The sequence below is a fragment of the Lottia gigantea genome (genome assembly GCF_000327385.1).
Source record: "Lottia gigantea unplaced genomic scaffold LOTGIsca_1, whole genome shotgun sequence".
NCBI lineage: Eukaryota > Metazoa > Mollusca > Gastropoda > Lottiidae > Lottia > Lottia gigantea.
Window position 1 is genome coordinate 2,200,449 of NW_008706746.1, and position 19,008 is coordinate 2,219,456.

The 19,008-nt window shown below is 33.9% G+C and overlaps 1 protein-coding gene across 1 annotated transcript; it reads right to left on the bottom strand.

The window, feature by feature from the left end:
• LOTGIDRAFT_102290 (hypothetical protein) lies at positions 1-4,196 on the bottom strand (the record flags this gene model as incomplete). The annotated part of the gene is made up of 8 exons (XM_009045492.1): positions 1-330; positions 786-953; positions 1,050-1,198; positions 1,866-1,942; positions 2,406-2,465; positions 2,714-2,785; positions 3,284-3,833; positions 4,067-4,196. 8 exons carry the CDS (start codon positions 4,194-4,196, stop codon positions 1-3), a joined length of 1,536 nt encoding a protein of 511 aa, XP_009043740.1.
• Positions 4,197-19,008: the final 14,812 nt, after the last annotated feature.

The window sequence follows — 19,008 nt, forward strand, 5'->3', positions numbered from 1 at the left end:
TTACAAATGCAATGATACTTGTAAAGTTCTGTTAGTAGAGGTTTCCGAAGTGCTACTCGATTGAAGTTGTTCTTTAATTGATGATATTCGAACTTTATTTCGCTTATCTCGATACAATCTAGTAGCCTTTGACCAACCGGAGTCTCCAATTAACAACGAATGGCGACGGTTTTCAAGTTTGTCACTATCTTCAATTTTTTCTTTTGGCTCATTTTCTTCCTTAGAATCACTATTCGTATTAGGCCATTCACCAACATTATGTTCCACAAGATCTGATCCAAGTAGTTCATCCTCAGCCGACATTCGCAATCCTATTATTTTGTCGATAGCCTGAATTCAGAAAAAATTGTAACATTAATAGAGTAATTTGTTGATATGTAGAATGTTATTTTCTTTTTTACCTTTGTGGCGTTATTTTCAAACTTTAAGATTACAGATAGTTGCTTCAAATACAGATTAAGATCATTCAATTGTGTGGCAAAGTCTTGCTTTGCCTTTTGGCCATTATTAGCTTCCAGCAAATGTTCATTTGGGAATTTTTGGCTATAAGCAAAGAGCTCATGCATTGCCTTTTTTCTTCCGACAATGCACTAAAACGTTCTTCAGAGAGTACACACATTTAGCTATTTATTATTTTATTCAAATCATTATTTGTTTATCATTCTTTTTGCGGGTTATTTGGTACGTTTTGTACATTTTAGTCCATGTAAATGTTTGTGCATTTGGTGTATTTTAATACCACATCCCACTTTTGTAGTTTAATTTCGTAGAGATTTGATACTTACAAATAAAATAATAAACGTGACGAGGCCGCTCCAAAATACTTCACATACGATACATAAAGTTTGTACACCTAATAGATAAAACCCTCCACCATGGGTTAAACCTGCTCTTCCGTAAGTCAGCTGCTCCAGAGAATCTTCAGCGGCAAATATACCTACAGCTATGAGACCCTGAAAATTAAAGCTCTCAATATTAAATCAGACGGAGACACACGTCAAAAACAAACGCAACACAATAAAAGTACAATGGAAAAAAAAATTTCTTACCCACAAACCACCACCGCCATGAACACCAATGGCGCCTACTGGATCATCTATCTTAGCAATCTCTGTTATTTTGATAACAAATATTGTACAGAAACCACCAACCATGCCGATTACCAGGGCTTCCCATGGCCGGACTAATGCACAGCAAGCTACAACGTAAGCATAATCAATGTTCAACACCATGAATATATAAACATTTTGCAATTTTATTTTATCAAGATCTGATATTATAATTGTGGGTGGACGAAGCTCAAATGGACCTCGAGGCTAAACAGTGGCAGACTAGGAGGTTAAGTTAATAATGCTGATTCTCTTAGGTGTCGCATAGTCGCAACCTTCCCATCGAGCATCTGAGGGGGTTCTCCTCCAAGAACAATTTCGAAAAATAAAATTTATTTTGTGCATTCTGGCAAATATTTTTTGGGAAAAACGTATAAAAAATCACATTTTTAAATTTTTAATGAAGTAGGGTTACTATAGGAGGTACAAACCATTTTTCTAAGGTGGTTCCCTCGCCCCTCCCACTTGCGCCGCCATTGAGGTTACACTTAATACCTTATTCTTTCAACTATGTATTGAACAGTGACATGTTTTGCTTGAATTAGTTGACAGTGAAACTTGTATCAATTATGTATAAATCGAACATTTGCCTTAAGAAACAGTTCACATTCTACGATGGTATATGGACACAAAAAGCCATACAGTTCAGCTTGATGTCTATAAATATCATGTATTTACTTCAAAACATCGCATCATGGGAATTATGATAATGATCAAAGATTAAAGCCAAGAGCTTATGTAACTATTATATTTTACCTGTGATGCTAACCAAGGCCCCAAGGACAGAATTTATCATGTATGCAACATCATATTTCTTTTTGTATACAACAAAACTTAAAAAAAAAATTAACAATCATGTAAGAAGTGTTGTCTTTACAAATACCATGAAGATCGTGTGCATTATGACATTGTGGTAATGGTCTGATTGTCTTATGGGAGAAACATACAGACTATTACTTTCCTTCAAAATATAACATAGAAACATAGTCATAAAGATTATATCTGCCAATGTCCATGACAACATTATCAACCATTAATAAATATTTTGGATACACGAATGAGGCAACCCGTTCTCACCAGAAAGGCGTTCTTACTGCGTTGCTACTGCAATGGAAAATTGACTTAAAGGTCGTCTAACATCACATATCGTGCAATGGGCGCCACTATTCGCCGAGTCACGGCGTTTATTTTGGACATGTTCAAAACAGTTTATCGCGACTCGTGTGCGTTGAGATGCTCCCAATGCTTGTAGACTTACGCCAAACTTTAGATGTTTTAGGCAACTAAATAAACTACCTTAACCCTATGCCAACTATTCCACCAGAAAATGACGATATCAGAGTTGTCACTGCGGATCTGAAAAGAAACATATTTCATATTCTAATACTTCGTAATTCTTAATTACACTAGCTATATAAATAACAATGCACACTATATATGATTGAATGTAACTTGATGTTGCCCCTTTTGATCAGACACAATTGCTAGCGATCAGAGAGGCAATCAATTCAATCCAGTAAACAACACACTATTTTGGATTATATACTTGTGCAAAGTCAATTTTTTTATCGATTTGAGACCAAGGTATCAAATTCAAGGCTTACTTGGCTGCTAATTTCCATTTGCCACCAGATATACCAAATGTACTACCACAGTTGAAAGCTAACCATCCCCACCTGCAAGAGTGATATTTAATAAGATATTTTAAGTGTTTTTGGTTACATGTACTTATGAGTTAATGTGTGTTAAATCTCTGATAGTACTAGATGATGATGGAAATAGGATATTAACTCTTGTGTTTTGTTAGGTTCTGCTTTAAATTTATTTATTTCTGTTTGTACAGTTGTGTAGAAATGTCTCACGTTAGTAAATAACAATAAATTGAATAAAATAATTTTACTGATTAAACTCCAGCTATCTCGAGTGACAATGGTTCATAATTTCCATTTTATGGCTTTTCTATCATGGTAATATATATCCATTAGTAGTGAGTCCCAAGTGTCATTTTAACTTCCAAGGAATTAACTGAACGACAACTAAAACGTAATGACATGAGTTTTGAAACAAACAGATTCATCAAGAGGTGTTTTATCCTTCTGGTTTGATCCCACAGGTCCAAATAACGTATTATGTTTTACGTCTTAAGCTGGAGATAAAAATAATTACAAACCTACCACAACATGAACATTCCAACGATAGCCCCGGCAGGATTGTTCATAGGTGGTGCTGTCTTGCCTTCGTCAAACCTTCCAATACGAGGCTTGAGAAACGCAGCTGCTACGAGAGATGATGCTCCACCGACAAGATGGACAACTCCAGCACCAGCAAAATCAACGACACCGAGGTCACGTAGAAAACCATTGTGACCCCAAACCCAATGAGCCGGAAAACAATAAACGACAGTGTTAAAAACCGAGAATATCATGTAGGCCATAAGTTTGGTTCGTTCAGCCATTGCACCGGACACTACTGTTGTTGCGGTCGTCGCAAATGATAACTGAAATACAAACGTTGAGTACACAAGACCCATGTCGTCACCATGAGTATCAACAAAAAAACTCCCAAATCCACAGAATGGATTGGAACCTTCATCTTGTCCGAAACTAAATCCATATCCAAAAGCCCAGTATGTAACACCACCGAACACCACGTCAACAACATTCTTCATCATGATATTAACTTCATTTTTACCAGAAACAGAACCAGCTTCTAACAATCCAAAGCCTGCAATGGTTACGATAAAATTATCATATTTTATGCTTTTGTGGTTGACTTCTAAAAATAGCCTTCGTCATTTATCAGATTACCCTTTTGATAAGTCAATAGTAGCTTGACTGAAACGAAAATCTAACACCTTCAAAATTCATGTTTCAACAGATAATGGAAGGGAACAATTCTTCAATAGAAGTTTAAACCTTTAACCGGTATCATATCAAACAAACATTTCTTTGACCTACCTGATTGCATAGTAAAAATTATAAATGAACTAGTTAAAATCCAGGTAGCATCATCCCATGTAATAGGACCGGATGGTCCCAGCCCACCAGTCTGTTCATAGGATAGTGAACTATTATTGCTGACCTCCATAACGTTTTCATCAAACTTCGGCATTGGCAGCACTGGATCTGGAAGGATTAATAACAATAGAATATTATTACTTATTCAAATTAAAAAAAACTATAAATCATAAACTACCAACGACAGGACATAGAATGGGAAGAAATGCTTGTCATACTCGTACTTTGTGTAGTAGTTCGGTCCAGTTTAAGCTTGGTTTTCTGTATAGTGGGTAAGGATTTGCATTGAATCAATGTTCTATATCTGTAATGCTGTATTTTAGGTAATAAAATTGTACTAAGAAATGGAAAAAGGGAAGGAGGACTAAGATCAACAAATAAGTCACCATAAAGTCTTCAATCATTTAAAGATGGATTTCTTTGTATTTTAGTGTCAAATTAAGCGAACTATTTGATTAATTGGTGTTTTTAATCAATTATTATGTATTCTTAATCATACTAAGTTCGTATTGCATATAATTAAGAGTTTTAACCAATCATAAATGTCCATGTATGTACAGTCTGGGTAAACCAAAAAAGACTTTTTGACCTTTCTTGATCGGTCACTCATTGGAATTCTGTTTGGAATTTTTTTTCTAATTTAGGTAATTATAAATTAATTATGGACATGTGAGACAAACTGATATTTTTCCAAGTCATTAGAACACATCTACTTTCTATTCATATAAGTATTAGCATTTTCATTTTCATAAATGGAAATAAGGGAACCCATCTTTAAGATGTAAATTATTTATTTTGTTATTTGTTTGCAGGAATTAATTGCAATTAGGACTATACCACATTTCCAATTCAAGTACATATATATGCCTACAAAATGATAGGATCACTTTGACTCAAATTTCTTAAAGTCAAGAATAATAATTATTTCAATTCTAATACAAAAATAATAGAGAGCTTCTTTAAGATGTCCAAAAATGAAGTTGAAGGTACTTTTACAATTAACCAGTCTATTACACGTACTTTAAATGAGATATCCGTGGAAAATGTCTTATATACAACACCTACAATTGTAAAAATTATTGATAATATAACCCTGGTACCGATAATGAAATTTATTTATATTTATAAAACATCCGTTTCCGCATTGAAATTACAGAGTAAAAGGTGCTAATAGACGAGGTATGGCATCCGGTGCATAGTAAAAGCAAATCTTGTCCGTATGAGCCCGGACCCATACCTGGTCTATTGGCTTCTTCTATTTTCAACTTAAGCACCTTCTTCTGCACTTAACAGTGCAACCGCTGATCTGAATAACTAAACTAAAGAATTATCAGTATATCGACTGTCTACACCAGAAAGGCTAGTGTTTGGACCCATTCCATTTTGGTAACCATCGCCTTTATACTATTGACTATCAAATCAAAATAATTCCAGAATCGCAAAACTCAGGGCTTCTGTTCAGTGAGCAAAGGATCGTATTCGTAAATTAAGATAGCACACTAGGCCCTCTGACTTTAATCCGCAGTTAATATTTGATCATCATGAAGCTCAATAGACATTTTGCTTTGTAACATACTTATAAAGCAACATTTTTAAAAATCTGTCAAAAATTGTGGGCTAACTTTTTCGAAATACCTTAGTTAACAGCAACACTTTTACCAATGAAAAAAAACACACCAACACCGTCATCGTGAAGCCATAAGTCGAATTTTTAAAAGCAACTTCTGTAATGAAATCTCTAGTTAGTTTATATCCTCTACATTATCCTTACCTAGATGCTACTAACCCATCCACATCACTGTTAACATATTCATTCAAAAAATAACGCATAACCGCATGATGTCGTTCCATTAAAACCTTCAGAGGTTCCTCTATTTCAGTTTGTACGTTCGGTCAAAATTTAAAACAAAACAAAGCAGGAATTCACACCAAATGAATTATATATGGCACATACCTGAATGAACGGTGAACCGATGTGTGGCAGACAACAGCTATATCTTGTATTGTGGATATAAATATTATTATTATATATCGACTGATTATATACGACATAATTGTTTAATTATATTTTCATTCTTATATGGCTGTATCTCATTCCATAGTATGTGAAGTATGTAAGCTTCAGTATTATATTATGACATTATCCAGTATTTTTCAGGATTAACATTGAGATGACGCAAAAGGAAGAAAATAAAGAAACACTCTGCATGTTATATGAACTTTTATTTGCCCGAAAAACTGATATCGGCATTTATTTTGAGTCCCAAATTAATCTAAATATCGTCCTTTTTACACCATTATAGGCTAAAGACTACCAACTACCACAGTTGAAGAAATGTAACACCGACACACAAATTGTCGCCATTCTGACTGAACGCTTCTTCCTTATACCTTAGTTATCACTTTTGTCCTTGTGTTGCAACTATAAAGCTCCTTGTCATTACCAGCAATCTGCTCAGGATGGTTTCATTTGTTAAAATTTACGATGTTCAAGTTTTAAAGACCGTTTAATATCTATTCGAATTATTGTCTAGGACAAATTAACTGAATGTTGTAAGAAAAAAAGCTTAAAACACAATAAATATGTTAGTTTACATACATAGAAGCATAGCATTTTATAACTAACCCTTTTTTACTCTGACTTTACATCCTTCCGATTGTTTGGACGAGTACCTAATTTACCAGCAACTCTGAAATGTGACAATAATAAAGGTAAATGAAATGACATTGATTTGTCGTTTTGGATTCATCGTTATGGACGATTCACAATAGGTAATTAACATTTGAATATCATTAAATATTAAGAACCCAGGTCTAATGTCTATGTTCTATGGTTACTATTTTTCAGTATACTGCTTATCAACGCATTGTTCACCGTACATTGAATTTATATCATTGGGGAATTAAACAACATTAGGTTCAAATCCAGGTAAAAACTTTTAAATCGATCGCTATTATTCCTATTTAGACTTGCACCATTAGTCATATTTTCTATATTATATAGCTTTGAATGTAGACAACAAAACTTTACAAAAACAATCTGAAGGAACTTACGCCTACCAGTAACTGATCTGAAACTTTCATATTCAAACGGTCAGCTAATATAAAATTTATTGTTTGGTAGAGATAAAAATTACATGGCCATATTTCTTTTAACACAAGAAACCATATATTGACTTATTCTATCCGAACACTACAAGATTCTCATAATATAATACAGTATAATTTGTACATACAACCGAGTATGAAGGCGTATACAAAACTATTTCCTGGTTAACAATAAGCGTATTATCAATTGTGTAAATCCCGTCACAAGGTGCAAGTTTTTTAAAAGGTCCACAAGTCCTTGGCATTAATTATTTGTAAAAGCCATCTCTAAAAGTCATAATCTCTTAACTAACGACCAATCCTTGTTCCTCAGCAAATTACTCGATAATTTATGGAGATGCCATCTCAGGCTAGTAGTAATAAAGATTGCATTATTTCAAGGGGAATCTATAAAAGGTAAAAGTGATTGCTCGATTGCTTGAGAACAAAGGTGGAAGAATGACATAGACTTGGTATAACACACTTATCAACCAAAGCGCCATCCGGAATTTGATAATTGTGCAAAAACTAATATTACTTAAATAAATCGAGAAGTACATTTCCTTACTGCGGATGTATTATTCCAATCATTTTGGGCGAAAAATTGAAATTAAATTAACAAACCAAAAGCTTAAAGAGGAACTTTCGATGATTGTCTGCTGCTTTGCCATATCAGTCTTATTTGATATAAAAACATTAACGTTTATTCAAATTTTAATTCACCGTCATGCACGCTAAACAAAAAATAGCGATGCCATCGTCATACGCCCACAATTCTAATGGCAGCTAATTTGTCCGGGAGGTTAACAAGAGTTATCAGTAAATGAATGTGTCTGAGAGTGAAATTTTTATATTTCATGGGTTTCGTCTGATTTCCAATAGGGTTCATCCTTGGGTGATTACAAACACTCACACCAAGTTTCGTCAAAATCCATTAAGAAACCAGCTCTCTATCGTGTCCACAAACAATTCAAGAACAAGGGCAATAACTCATAGTAAATATTTTTTGATTCGTCTAATTTTCAATGGGGTTCATCTTTTGGGTGATTACAAACAAGTTTCGTCAAAATCCACCAAGAAACCAACTCTCCATCGTGTCCACAAACAATTAAAAAACAAGGGCAATAACTCATAGTAAATATTTTTCGATTGTCTAATTTTCAATGGGGTTCATCTTTTGGGTGATTACAAACAAGTTTCGTCAAAATCCATCAAGAAACCAACTCTCCATCATGTCCACAATAGACAGACAGACAGACAGGGGCAACGGCTATATACACCCACATTAACATTAATACCGATAACTTCCGGATGAGTGGTTAAGATTCGACACTACCTCTTTAACTTTTGGGGTAATAAACAAGCAACTCAGGCTCATCGCAAATTATCCGTTATTGGAATGTTATTTCAATTTGGTAAATGGTGATGTAAACAGTGAACCAACGATATATCCCTTAAATACAGTATTAAACCTTAACTGAAAAGTTACATTTTAATCTTACTTGAACATATCATTAGTAGGCTAGGTTATGCTCGAGAAGTCCCTTTAAAGTGCAGTAGATTGTCATGCAACGGCGAACCCTTTGGAAAATCAAAATAATGGAGCAATATATAGCTTTCTCGAAATCACATTTGCTTTTCAAAACGCACCCTCTGAACAAAATTGTCGCATTTTACACGTAACTTGTTAGTAAAAACAAATATGTAGAGACGCTTGTATAACTATTGATTTTAATGTGTATTTATGAACAAAATACATCTGCTTTGTTACATTTCTTTTATCAAAACTGTAAGAAGACCTTTTGAGATTTGCAGTTTGTTTACTTTCTACACGTTCAATTGTCACAACATTTTGTTGTATAAGGTTTATTTAAGGTTAAATGTATAAGGTTTATTTAAGGTTAAAATAGGTACTGTGGTATTGTTGGAGATGCTGAAATTCACAGTTTAAAATGTTATCTTAATTATTTAGTACCAAGAAAGAATACCAGTTTTTACCAGAATTTAGAATATCTCTGGGTTTAACGGATTGTGGGATATACCACATCTCTTGGAGCATTGAGGACTCGGTCTTGTGTTGAAAGTATGCTTTGTTAAGGTTGTTTTTCAATACAATACATTTGCTTTCTACTTCGCGCGAATTGAGGTTGTGTCATCTGACAGTATTTTCCCCATTCCTTACAGTATTTTAGCGTGCTGAAATAATAACAAAAGAAATAATATTAATGTAATATTTCCTACGTGAGTAATACCCTGACTGTTTATCAAGAATATACAAAGATCTTAGTTAACTGTCAGAATACTACATGTTAATCTAATGTCAACTAAAGTTATATATACATATCTTTTATACAGTATTTATATAAAAATATATATATATTATTTATCAAACACTTAAAGAGGTTGGTTGGTTAGTCCTTTTAGAAGAAAATCTTTTGGTTATAATATGGATCACGGACTTTCATAAATGGGAAGTGATTAAATTAGATATCGGGGAAGGGGATGTAATAATCCCAAATCTACTAGCCTAGGATGGAACAAATACTTCATTGAGAAATTGGTAAAAGTGGTCTGGCACTGCTGGGTATTTTTGTTCTGGTCTGAAAAAAGATAAAATAATAACTCGCCAAGTGCATGTGAGGTTAGTTTGTTATATACTTATTGACTTTAGTTTGCTATGAACAAGGTTATATTTTATTTATTTGTGTTAACGTTTATAGACGTGGGGGTATTCCTCTTGTAGACTCTCATAATACCATGGACAATACTCTTTGCTCAAATACTAGTGGTATTGAATGGGACAAACTTGGCGAATGAGTGGCAGTCCAAGTTGAAATGATTAGAAACAGGCATGGGGTACCTCTTAAACCTTGAGAATATCTACATAAGTCTGCTCTTAGCTGCTATCTCCGCAACTTTAAATGAGTCTTAAAAATCGTTAAGAGTTAATACTCTCTTTCAGTTTTGACAAAACTTGGTTGAAATCAGTTGAACTTATGCATATTCGATGAAATCTTAAAATCTGTGATAATACCAAAAATATATGCTTTGGGTGGAATGAGCTCTTGTGCTAGAGTTGATGAATATCAGTTTCCTTAAAATATACCTTCTAATCAAGTTTATTCGTTTCTGCTATGAACTTTACTTATAGGACAGTGGTATATAGAAAATCAATGCTCTTATGACTAACGTAAGCAGTAAGTATTCCTTTTCTATCGAGTAAGTCCAAACCATGAAAATCTCATCTAAAGATAACTTTGCAGGCAAGGTAATAAACGCCCATTGACAGCTTTGATTTTAAATAAAAATATCTGGCAGTACAATAACAATTACTAGTATGAAATATTCAACCTTCAGTCTTACACTTCTTTTGAACTTTTAAGGGCGATACTGTATAATATTACCAAGTTTCGTCAAAATCTGTCAAGAATTGGGACCCGCTATTCTGTTTACAGTATAAAAGTTAAGCGTGTTTTTAACAACAAAAAGGCAATAACTCAAATTAACTATTTTTCGATTCTTTTGATTTTTATAGACAAAATCTGACAATAATTGAACCTTCTAGAGTGTTTACAAGCTAAAATTGAACGCGTTTTCAAGAACAAGGGCAACAACTAATACTAATTATTATACGATTTTTTTTAATAAGAATATGTAAGTTTTTTCTTGCTGAAATATACTAAGAAAGATTTTGTGAACAAGTCCAACATGAAAGTAATATTTTTGTCATAACTTTGCTTCTAGTGCACCAAAAGACATAACAACTTAGGTTTTATCCTTGGGTGATTACAAACAATGATGATAAGTTTTAACATATATTCCAAAATGTGCTTTTGTGTTTCAAAAAATAGCTTTTTTCTTTTTTTGGTAAGAATGGGTTAAAATCAATCGGGAATTATGCTCTCTAGAATGTTTACGAGCAATTGTGGACGGTCCGACTGATGGACAGTTGCACGGACATGGGTGTCGAAAATATACCCCCATTTCACGTGAGCGTGTAAAAAGCGACCATAAAGCAACGGGTCAAATGGACAAAGGGATAATTTATCAACGTTTAATGGACATTAAGGCATTTAGTGCCATCAATGAAAACAAAAACCATTTCTTTAGTGCACAATCACTCTTCATTTTAAATTATACATATACACGTGTCAGATGATTAATCATCTGAATCTACCTTCTATAACATAACAAGGCTGTGGTGTTGCTAGCATTTGGTTTATTAATTTTGGATAACGTAAACAACGGTATACTCTGATTCGTGATTATTAGTTTCTAAAATTTCACACTATAAAATGACTGAAAAAAAAGTTTTTTAAATATTGAAAATAACTGAATTCTTTTTATGAATATAGTAAGACGCGATTGATCTTCAAGTTAGTTAGATAGTTCAGCTAGTAAAAATCTTAAAGAGATACAGTCGTCTGCACTTGATATTTTGTACCCCCGTCTCGGGAGGCTGGCACCGCCACTGGTTCTGTTTATTGATTTTCATTCTTGAAACTGGTAGAGAATTGTGCAATAACGGTTTAAGAAAAGGTTTTGTTAATGATCTGCCACTCCATTTTTATATAACGATTTATATTTTATATAAAATACTATCTTATTATATTATAAATATCATTTATGAAATGAAATCCTACAATCAATAAGCTTTTCATTTCCAGATAATTTACTAGGTTCTGGTTTGGAAAATTGCTTTTATTATGAAACCGACCATTAAACTGCACTATTATTGAGGCACTATTGGAAATTCTTATCGATCATACACAAGTGGGCCTGACTGTCACAGGTATAAATTCATATTGTGTTATTCTTTCTTTCTACAAGAACATATAAAGCTATAAATGATTTCTAATTGTGAGCAAAACCCGCGAATAAGAATTTAGTCGATAAACCTCTTGTGTCAAATCATAATTACATCTCTCGAGGATTTACTATCAACAATAAGAAATGTTATTTGAATAGGAAATAAAATTCTTTGTCTTTGGTAGACGCTGAATACAATAGGAAATGTAGTCACTGACTTCGAGATATTTCAAACTTTGACAAAAGGGAAAGTTTTAAATATGTATATGCCTTGAACATTACGGGGAATTAAACAATAAAGGCATATTTTAGGGTTTGGGTTTCTGATATTCCACTTCCGTCCTGTTATTTAAAATTAGTTTGTCACCACAATAGATTCTAATCATTGATCAGTTCTTGGACTGTCAAAATTAAATTTAATTAATTTCATCAGTTACCTCCCTTGAACTATTAAAATTTGTGGTCAGTCCAGTGGCTGTAGTCAGTAGTGTCAGGCAGGGTATGCTTACTCTTCTTAACACCTGATATCACTTTTCATTATGAAATACTTACTCATATATGGTTGACATAGTCAAGGCTATTTCCTCATTTGAAAAGTCCGGAAGAAGATGTAGAAAAGGTCTCTCATTATCCCAAAAAATATCTCAATCTAGGAATTGTACTCAACATTTTTTTTACATGTCTTTTTTATATAGCACAGAGTATCTTAAATGACGAGTCGTCATTTTAACATTTAAACGCTGATTATTCTGCACACATTTCGACGCCCATTTCATCAAAGATTTTTCCAATCGCCCCGTTCTGTACCAGATGATGTATTTTTTTGATTGACCCGATTGTCGTCTTAAATCGCCTCAAATCGTCCCATTTTTGATCCGAGTCTCTACCACCGGATTATTGCAGACGGACGAATCGAGCGATGGATTCTGCGTAGGTACACGGCAAAGGCCCGGTAGAGACCCGCTTCTCACGATCTTCCTTCGTTGCTCGAAAGTTTAAGATCTGCGGAAAGTTTTCGGTCGTTCACATTTTCTTATGATGCCATTTTCCAAGGAATATTTTGCGTTGACAGTCCCGCCCATTATTTGGAAGTTCGGCCGTATTTTTGTACAAAAGAGTCGGGAACCTACAAGCACTCTGGAGCACTGCCTTATTCCTTCGTTTGGAAGGGGGAGGGGGGGGGTGGACTCGCCAAATCCCCAGACGACCGTCTCGCAAGTGCCTTCGTCAGTGCCCGATCATCCCGCAGGAAGACGACCTCAGTGCTGACGTGTTTCCGTTTCGGAGACTATGATTGGTCAAAAAGAAAAGCGCCCCTGTTTTTTTAACAACCCCCCCCCCCCCCCCACTCTTTCTGTCAGACGGCAAGAAAAGAATTCGCAATCTTATTTAATGTAATTCGAATTTTAAATTGGCAACGTCGGCACCAGGTGCTGGCGTTATCTGCCATTTTTACTGGTTGGTTGGTTGGTAGATGACAACTTAACGCTCGCTTCCAGCAGATGCTGATATTGCAGGTAGGTAGGTAGGTAGATGACAAGTTAACGTTCGCTTCCAGCGGATGCTGATATTGCAAACTAGGTAGTTGTTGGTAGTCGTAGTAGTTGGTAGTTGGATTAGTTCAAATTGGATGATGCTGTGTTGTTGGTTTGGTTGTTGATACCTCGTGAGATCTGGTCTGATCGCATGACATGGCGGTGAAACTCGGCCCTGGATGGCTTGGCGTGAGTTACTCGATCTCCTTCATTCTTCAACTCGTTCTGATCATGGTATTTCTTGTTGATTGGTAGTCGAATGGTAGTCGTTGGTTTGGTTTGGTTTGGTTAGATTATATAATAACTTGGAAAACTAGATCTGAAAAAAAGAGAAAAAAAAGAAAGTGAGAAAAGAGGGAGGAAAAAAATAAAAGGGGGAAAAGCTTTCAACAAAAAAGGAAAGATGTTCTCTGATGTTTCTGCAATGAAACTTGCTAAATTGATTGGATATAATTAAAAGTGTTAAGAAACTTTGAGTATAAAAACTTAGCCTATCTGTTCAAGACAGATTTGGTTATAAAATAGAAGACTAGTTCCATTATCGTATACCAGTGGTCCGTGGGTGGAGCAAAAACATTCTGTATGTTGAGTGGTATATATGCCTTTGGTTTCCAGGTACTCTGTCAGTGGCTTACGAGCGGGTTTCAGTTCAGTGCATTGAATGAGGACATGCGACCTTGTGGCCGCAGCGACATTTAATGACCTTGAACTGGTGGCCTCGTAGTAAGTTGTTGGTCCGGAGTCTGGTTGCCACTTTGCAGATGGCTACAGATGGATGGTTTGGTTTGGTTTGGTATCTTGCGGTGTCGAGGTTCCGTAACATGTCTGTTTTTATATAGCACAGAGTATCGTATCTTAAATGACGAGTCGTCATTTTAACATTTCTGGTTGATCATAGAAGATACGATACTGCAGAATTCCGAATAGGGATCGATATCCTCCAGACTCAGACTTTCCTTTGCACAACGGTCTGCTTGATCATTGTCAGGAATGGAATGTGCGATGGAACCCATACTAATTCAATCTTGTGGTCGTTGTTGGTTTAGTAGTTGTGGATGATATCGCAAACTGCGAGCCTCTATTTATAGGCGAAGCGCGACCCGTGCTTCCGCGATCAAGTTGTGAGGACGAAGGGAAACTAGCTTGTCCGGATCGTGTCCGGTCTAATATTTTAAACTGGTTAACAATTTGCAATAATAAACTTAACATAAATTAAAGATTCCAGAAAACGGACAAGGCATAATAATCTTAAGCAGTGCTCAATGCGGAAGAACACGAAGGTAAACAGTCGACGTTATAAAAGAGTTCCGTAAGAGTTCTACATGGGTTGTAATATTAACTTTAAAATATTGGTTTGTCCGGTTCTTGTCCTTTTTCACATAATTTCGATAACATTTATTCAAATTCATAATAAAATCATTTAATCTATATTTAAAATTTATGTACGAAAATGCGTAATAATCTTTAACCGACTGACCTAGTGCCCAGCTAACCTAGTCCCTATTCGGTATTGATGTGTCGAAATAGTTCCAATTTACTAGCCAATATTATGCGTTAAGCTAATGCGCATGGGAACCGTAACATAAAATTTGACAATAATAATCATAGAGAGCTGGTTTCTTGATGGATTTTGATAAAATTTGGTGTCAATGTTTGTAATCACCTAAGGATGAACCCTAGCAAGATACGCCATCATTCCTGATACATTTTCAATATATAAAGGGCAGTCACCTATCTGTGTCAAATCATACCAAAAATATAATTTGTGCAAGATATTGTTGATTTAAACAAACATACATTATTTAATAACATTCTGACATAAACTGTTACCTCTATCGCCAACAAATTTTGATGCGTTTTTACTAAGTCAAGGGGAATAACTCAAATTCCGTTGAACGAAAAATTGTCAAATTCAATCTTGACTAAGATTTCATCATTATAAATGATCATTCCAAATTTCATTTAAATCGGATAAAAACTGTACTCTCTATTGTGTTCACAAACAGATTTTGACGCGTTTTTCATAAATTAAATTTCAATCTAGATTTTAAACTAACTCAAATGAGGAACTATGAAACAATACTTACAAAGATACGAAATCAGTTAAACACATGGAAGCGAAGGAACTTAAGCCTTATAGGGAAAATTCAAATAATTAAAACGTTCACAACTGATATACCCCGCATCAGTAATCACTATACCGGAAGAAACTATAAATGAAATTAATAAACTTTTTTTACACTTTTCTATGGGGTTTAGGCACTGACAAAATCAAAAGAGAAGTTGTAACCCAAGATATCGAAAAGGGCGGACTTAATATGATAGATATAAAAACATTTTTAACAAGCAGGAGTGCCTTTTGGGTTTAAAAAAAACTGTACACAAAAACTGATCATCCATGGAAAATATGCTACAACTACATACTAAATGATCTAAACGGAACATTACTACCAGCCTGTAACTATAATTACAAAGAATTAATGTTATCAAAATTTTATAAAAAAAACTTTTCAATGATTGGCATATAGTATATACAAATAAACTAGAAAAGCAAATAACTATTGGGAATCAAATTCTGTGGAATAAACACATAAAAATTAATCAAAATATATATAAAAATAAAAATTTAGAAAATCTTTTATTAGTTAATGGAATTCAACATATACAGAGTGTAAGTGAACAAGACACAGATATTACCATAAACGACACTGAACCAATTACAAATATAAATAGAAATCTTGAATTATTTTATAAGAAAACACTAACTGATATAAAATGTAAGGATATATACAATCAACTTAAATCTGAACAATATACTGAACCTAAAGCCATAAGAAAATGGGAAGAAGATTTAAATTATCGATTAAACGAAGAAGAAATATCAAAAATATTTTTATTACCATACAAAATATGCCCTAACATCAAACTTCAAAACTTTCAATTTAAACTACTACATAGGATTATAGCGACTAATAAGCAACTTTGTAAGATGAAAATTAAAGAATCCGGTTTATGTACTACCTGTAATTCAAGTATTGAAACTCTGAAACAAAAAAAAAACAAAAAAAAAAACAGCCTTAAGACTTCTCTTTCGCAGAGATCCCTCATAAAGGGGAAATTATTGGTATTTCTTTTTGTTTATTTTTTTTTTTTTTTTTTTTTTTTTTTTTAAATTTATAATTCAATTCACCAATGTAATATTGTATAATAAGTCTATTTATGTCAATTTCATTTTTTTTTTCTGTTTTGTTAAATATTGCATATTTTTTCCTTATTGCATATTTATCTTATGTATCCTGTGATATAATCTATATGTAATAAAATGTATTATTATTTTAAAAAAAAGAAGAAAACTAGAGCCACTCGTGGCACAGAGTGGGACTTTGCAAATGTAGCAAATTGCAAAAGACCCCGAAAAAATCATCCTTCCACGATAATTAGATCAAGCGCAAGAACAGTCTAAAGTTTTCATTTTTTAGAAGATTCTAATACCGGAAGTAGACGTCAGACCTCACAAATGAAAGTATCAGCAGATAGCCAAGTTCAATGACCTTTGATCTTGTAAAAGAGAAAGTCTAAAAAGGTCAAGATCAAGAGATATACGTCATCAAAATTTCTAATTGCACACGACTATAAAACCGGAAGTTGACATAGGACAGCAAATATGAAAGTACAAATAGATAGCCAATGCCAATGACGTTTGATCCTACAAAGGTCAAGGTCAACAAAGGTCAAGATCAAAAATTGAAAATTTTCAATTTCCAAAACCTGTTCCTTTTTTTGAACTAAGAAGCGGAAACAACCGAAATTCTAAGACAAAGTGGCTCACAATATGAGGTAATTGTATGCAAAGTTCCATTTTGAACAAATGTATACTTTGCGAGTTATGCCCCTGGCCATAAATGTCAATAATGAGTAATTAAACCCGGACGTGCAACGCCCAACTCAATTTTTTTTTAATAAGTTAATCAATATTCAAAATGTTACGTTATGTTTCAAATGCCAAGTTCCTACATAATAGAGGTCAAAAGATATAGGTCAACAAAAGTCAACAAAGGTCAAAATCGAAAAATGAAAATATCCAATGTTAAAACCTGTTCCTTTTTTGAAATTATAAAGCTGAAACAAATGAGCTGTTAATACATACTGGCCAAAAGGATCAGGTAATTGTGTGTAAAGTCTCTTTTTGAACAAACGCATCCTATGCGAGTTATGCCCCAGCCCCAAAATGTAAACAATTAGTAATTCAATCCGGATGTGCCACGCCCACATAAGTTTTTTTGTCATAGGTGAATTCATATTCAAAGTGTCTAGTTATATTCCAAATATCAAGGTTCTACATCAAATAGATCATAATATATACATACACTAAGCTCAAAAAGTCGCAAATATTGTAAAAAAAAAACTCAAATTTGAAAAAATCACGAATTTCAATTTTGCTTTAAAAAAACGATTGTTATATATCTATGTAAAGTACACGAGAAGCACATTAGGAAACCGAAAAAATTTACTCTCTAGGTTAATTAGGTCACGTGCTAGAGCAGTCCAAAGTTGCGAATTTGGATGTTTTTGGACAGCTATAAAAGCGAAATTAGACGTCAGTGGTCAAATATGAGAGCATAAACTAATAGACAACGCCAATGACCTTTGACCCAATAAAGGTCAAGGTCATCAAAGGTCACGGTAAAAAATTGAAAATTTTGAATTTCCAAAACCTGTTCCTTTTTTTGAACTGAGAAGCGGAAACAACCGAACTTCTAAGACAAAGTGGCTCAATTCATGAGATAATTGTATGCAAAGTCCCATTTTGAACAAACGTATACTTTGCGAGTTATGCTCCTGGCCAAAAATATCAATAATGAGTAATATTACCCGGATGTGCCACGCCCACCTTAATTTTTTTGAATAGGGTAATTGATATTCCAAATGTTATATTGTGTTTCAAATTTCAAGCTTCTACATTATTCAAATCAAAAGATATAGGTCAACAAATGTCAACAAAGGTCAAAATCGAAAAATGAAAATATCCAAATGTTAAAACCCGTTCCTTTTTTGGAACTATAAAGCTGAAACAACTGAGCTGTTATCACAAACTAGCCAAAAGGATGAGGTAATTGTGTGCAAAGTCCCTTTTTTAACAAACGTATCCTATGCGAGTTATGCCCCAGCCCCAAAATGTAAACAATTAGTAATTCAACCCGGATGTGCCACGCCCACCTCAATTTTTTTGCCACAGGTGAATTCATATTCAAAGTGTCTAGTTGTATTTCAAATATCAAGGTTCTCCATAAAATAGGTCATAAGATATACATACACCAAGATCAAAAAGACACAATTATGGTAAAACAAAACTCAAATTTGAAAAAATCACGAATTTCAATTTTGCTTTAAAAAAGCAATTGTTCTATATCTATGTAAAATGCATGAGAAGAACATTAGGAAACCGAAAAA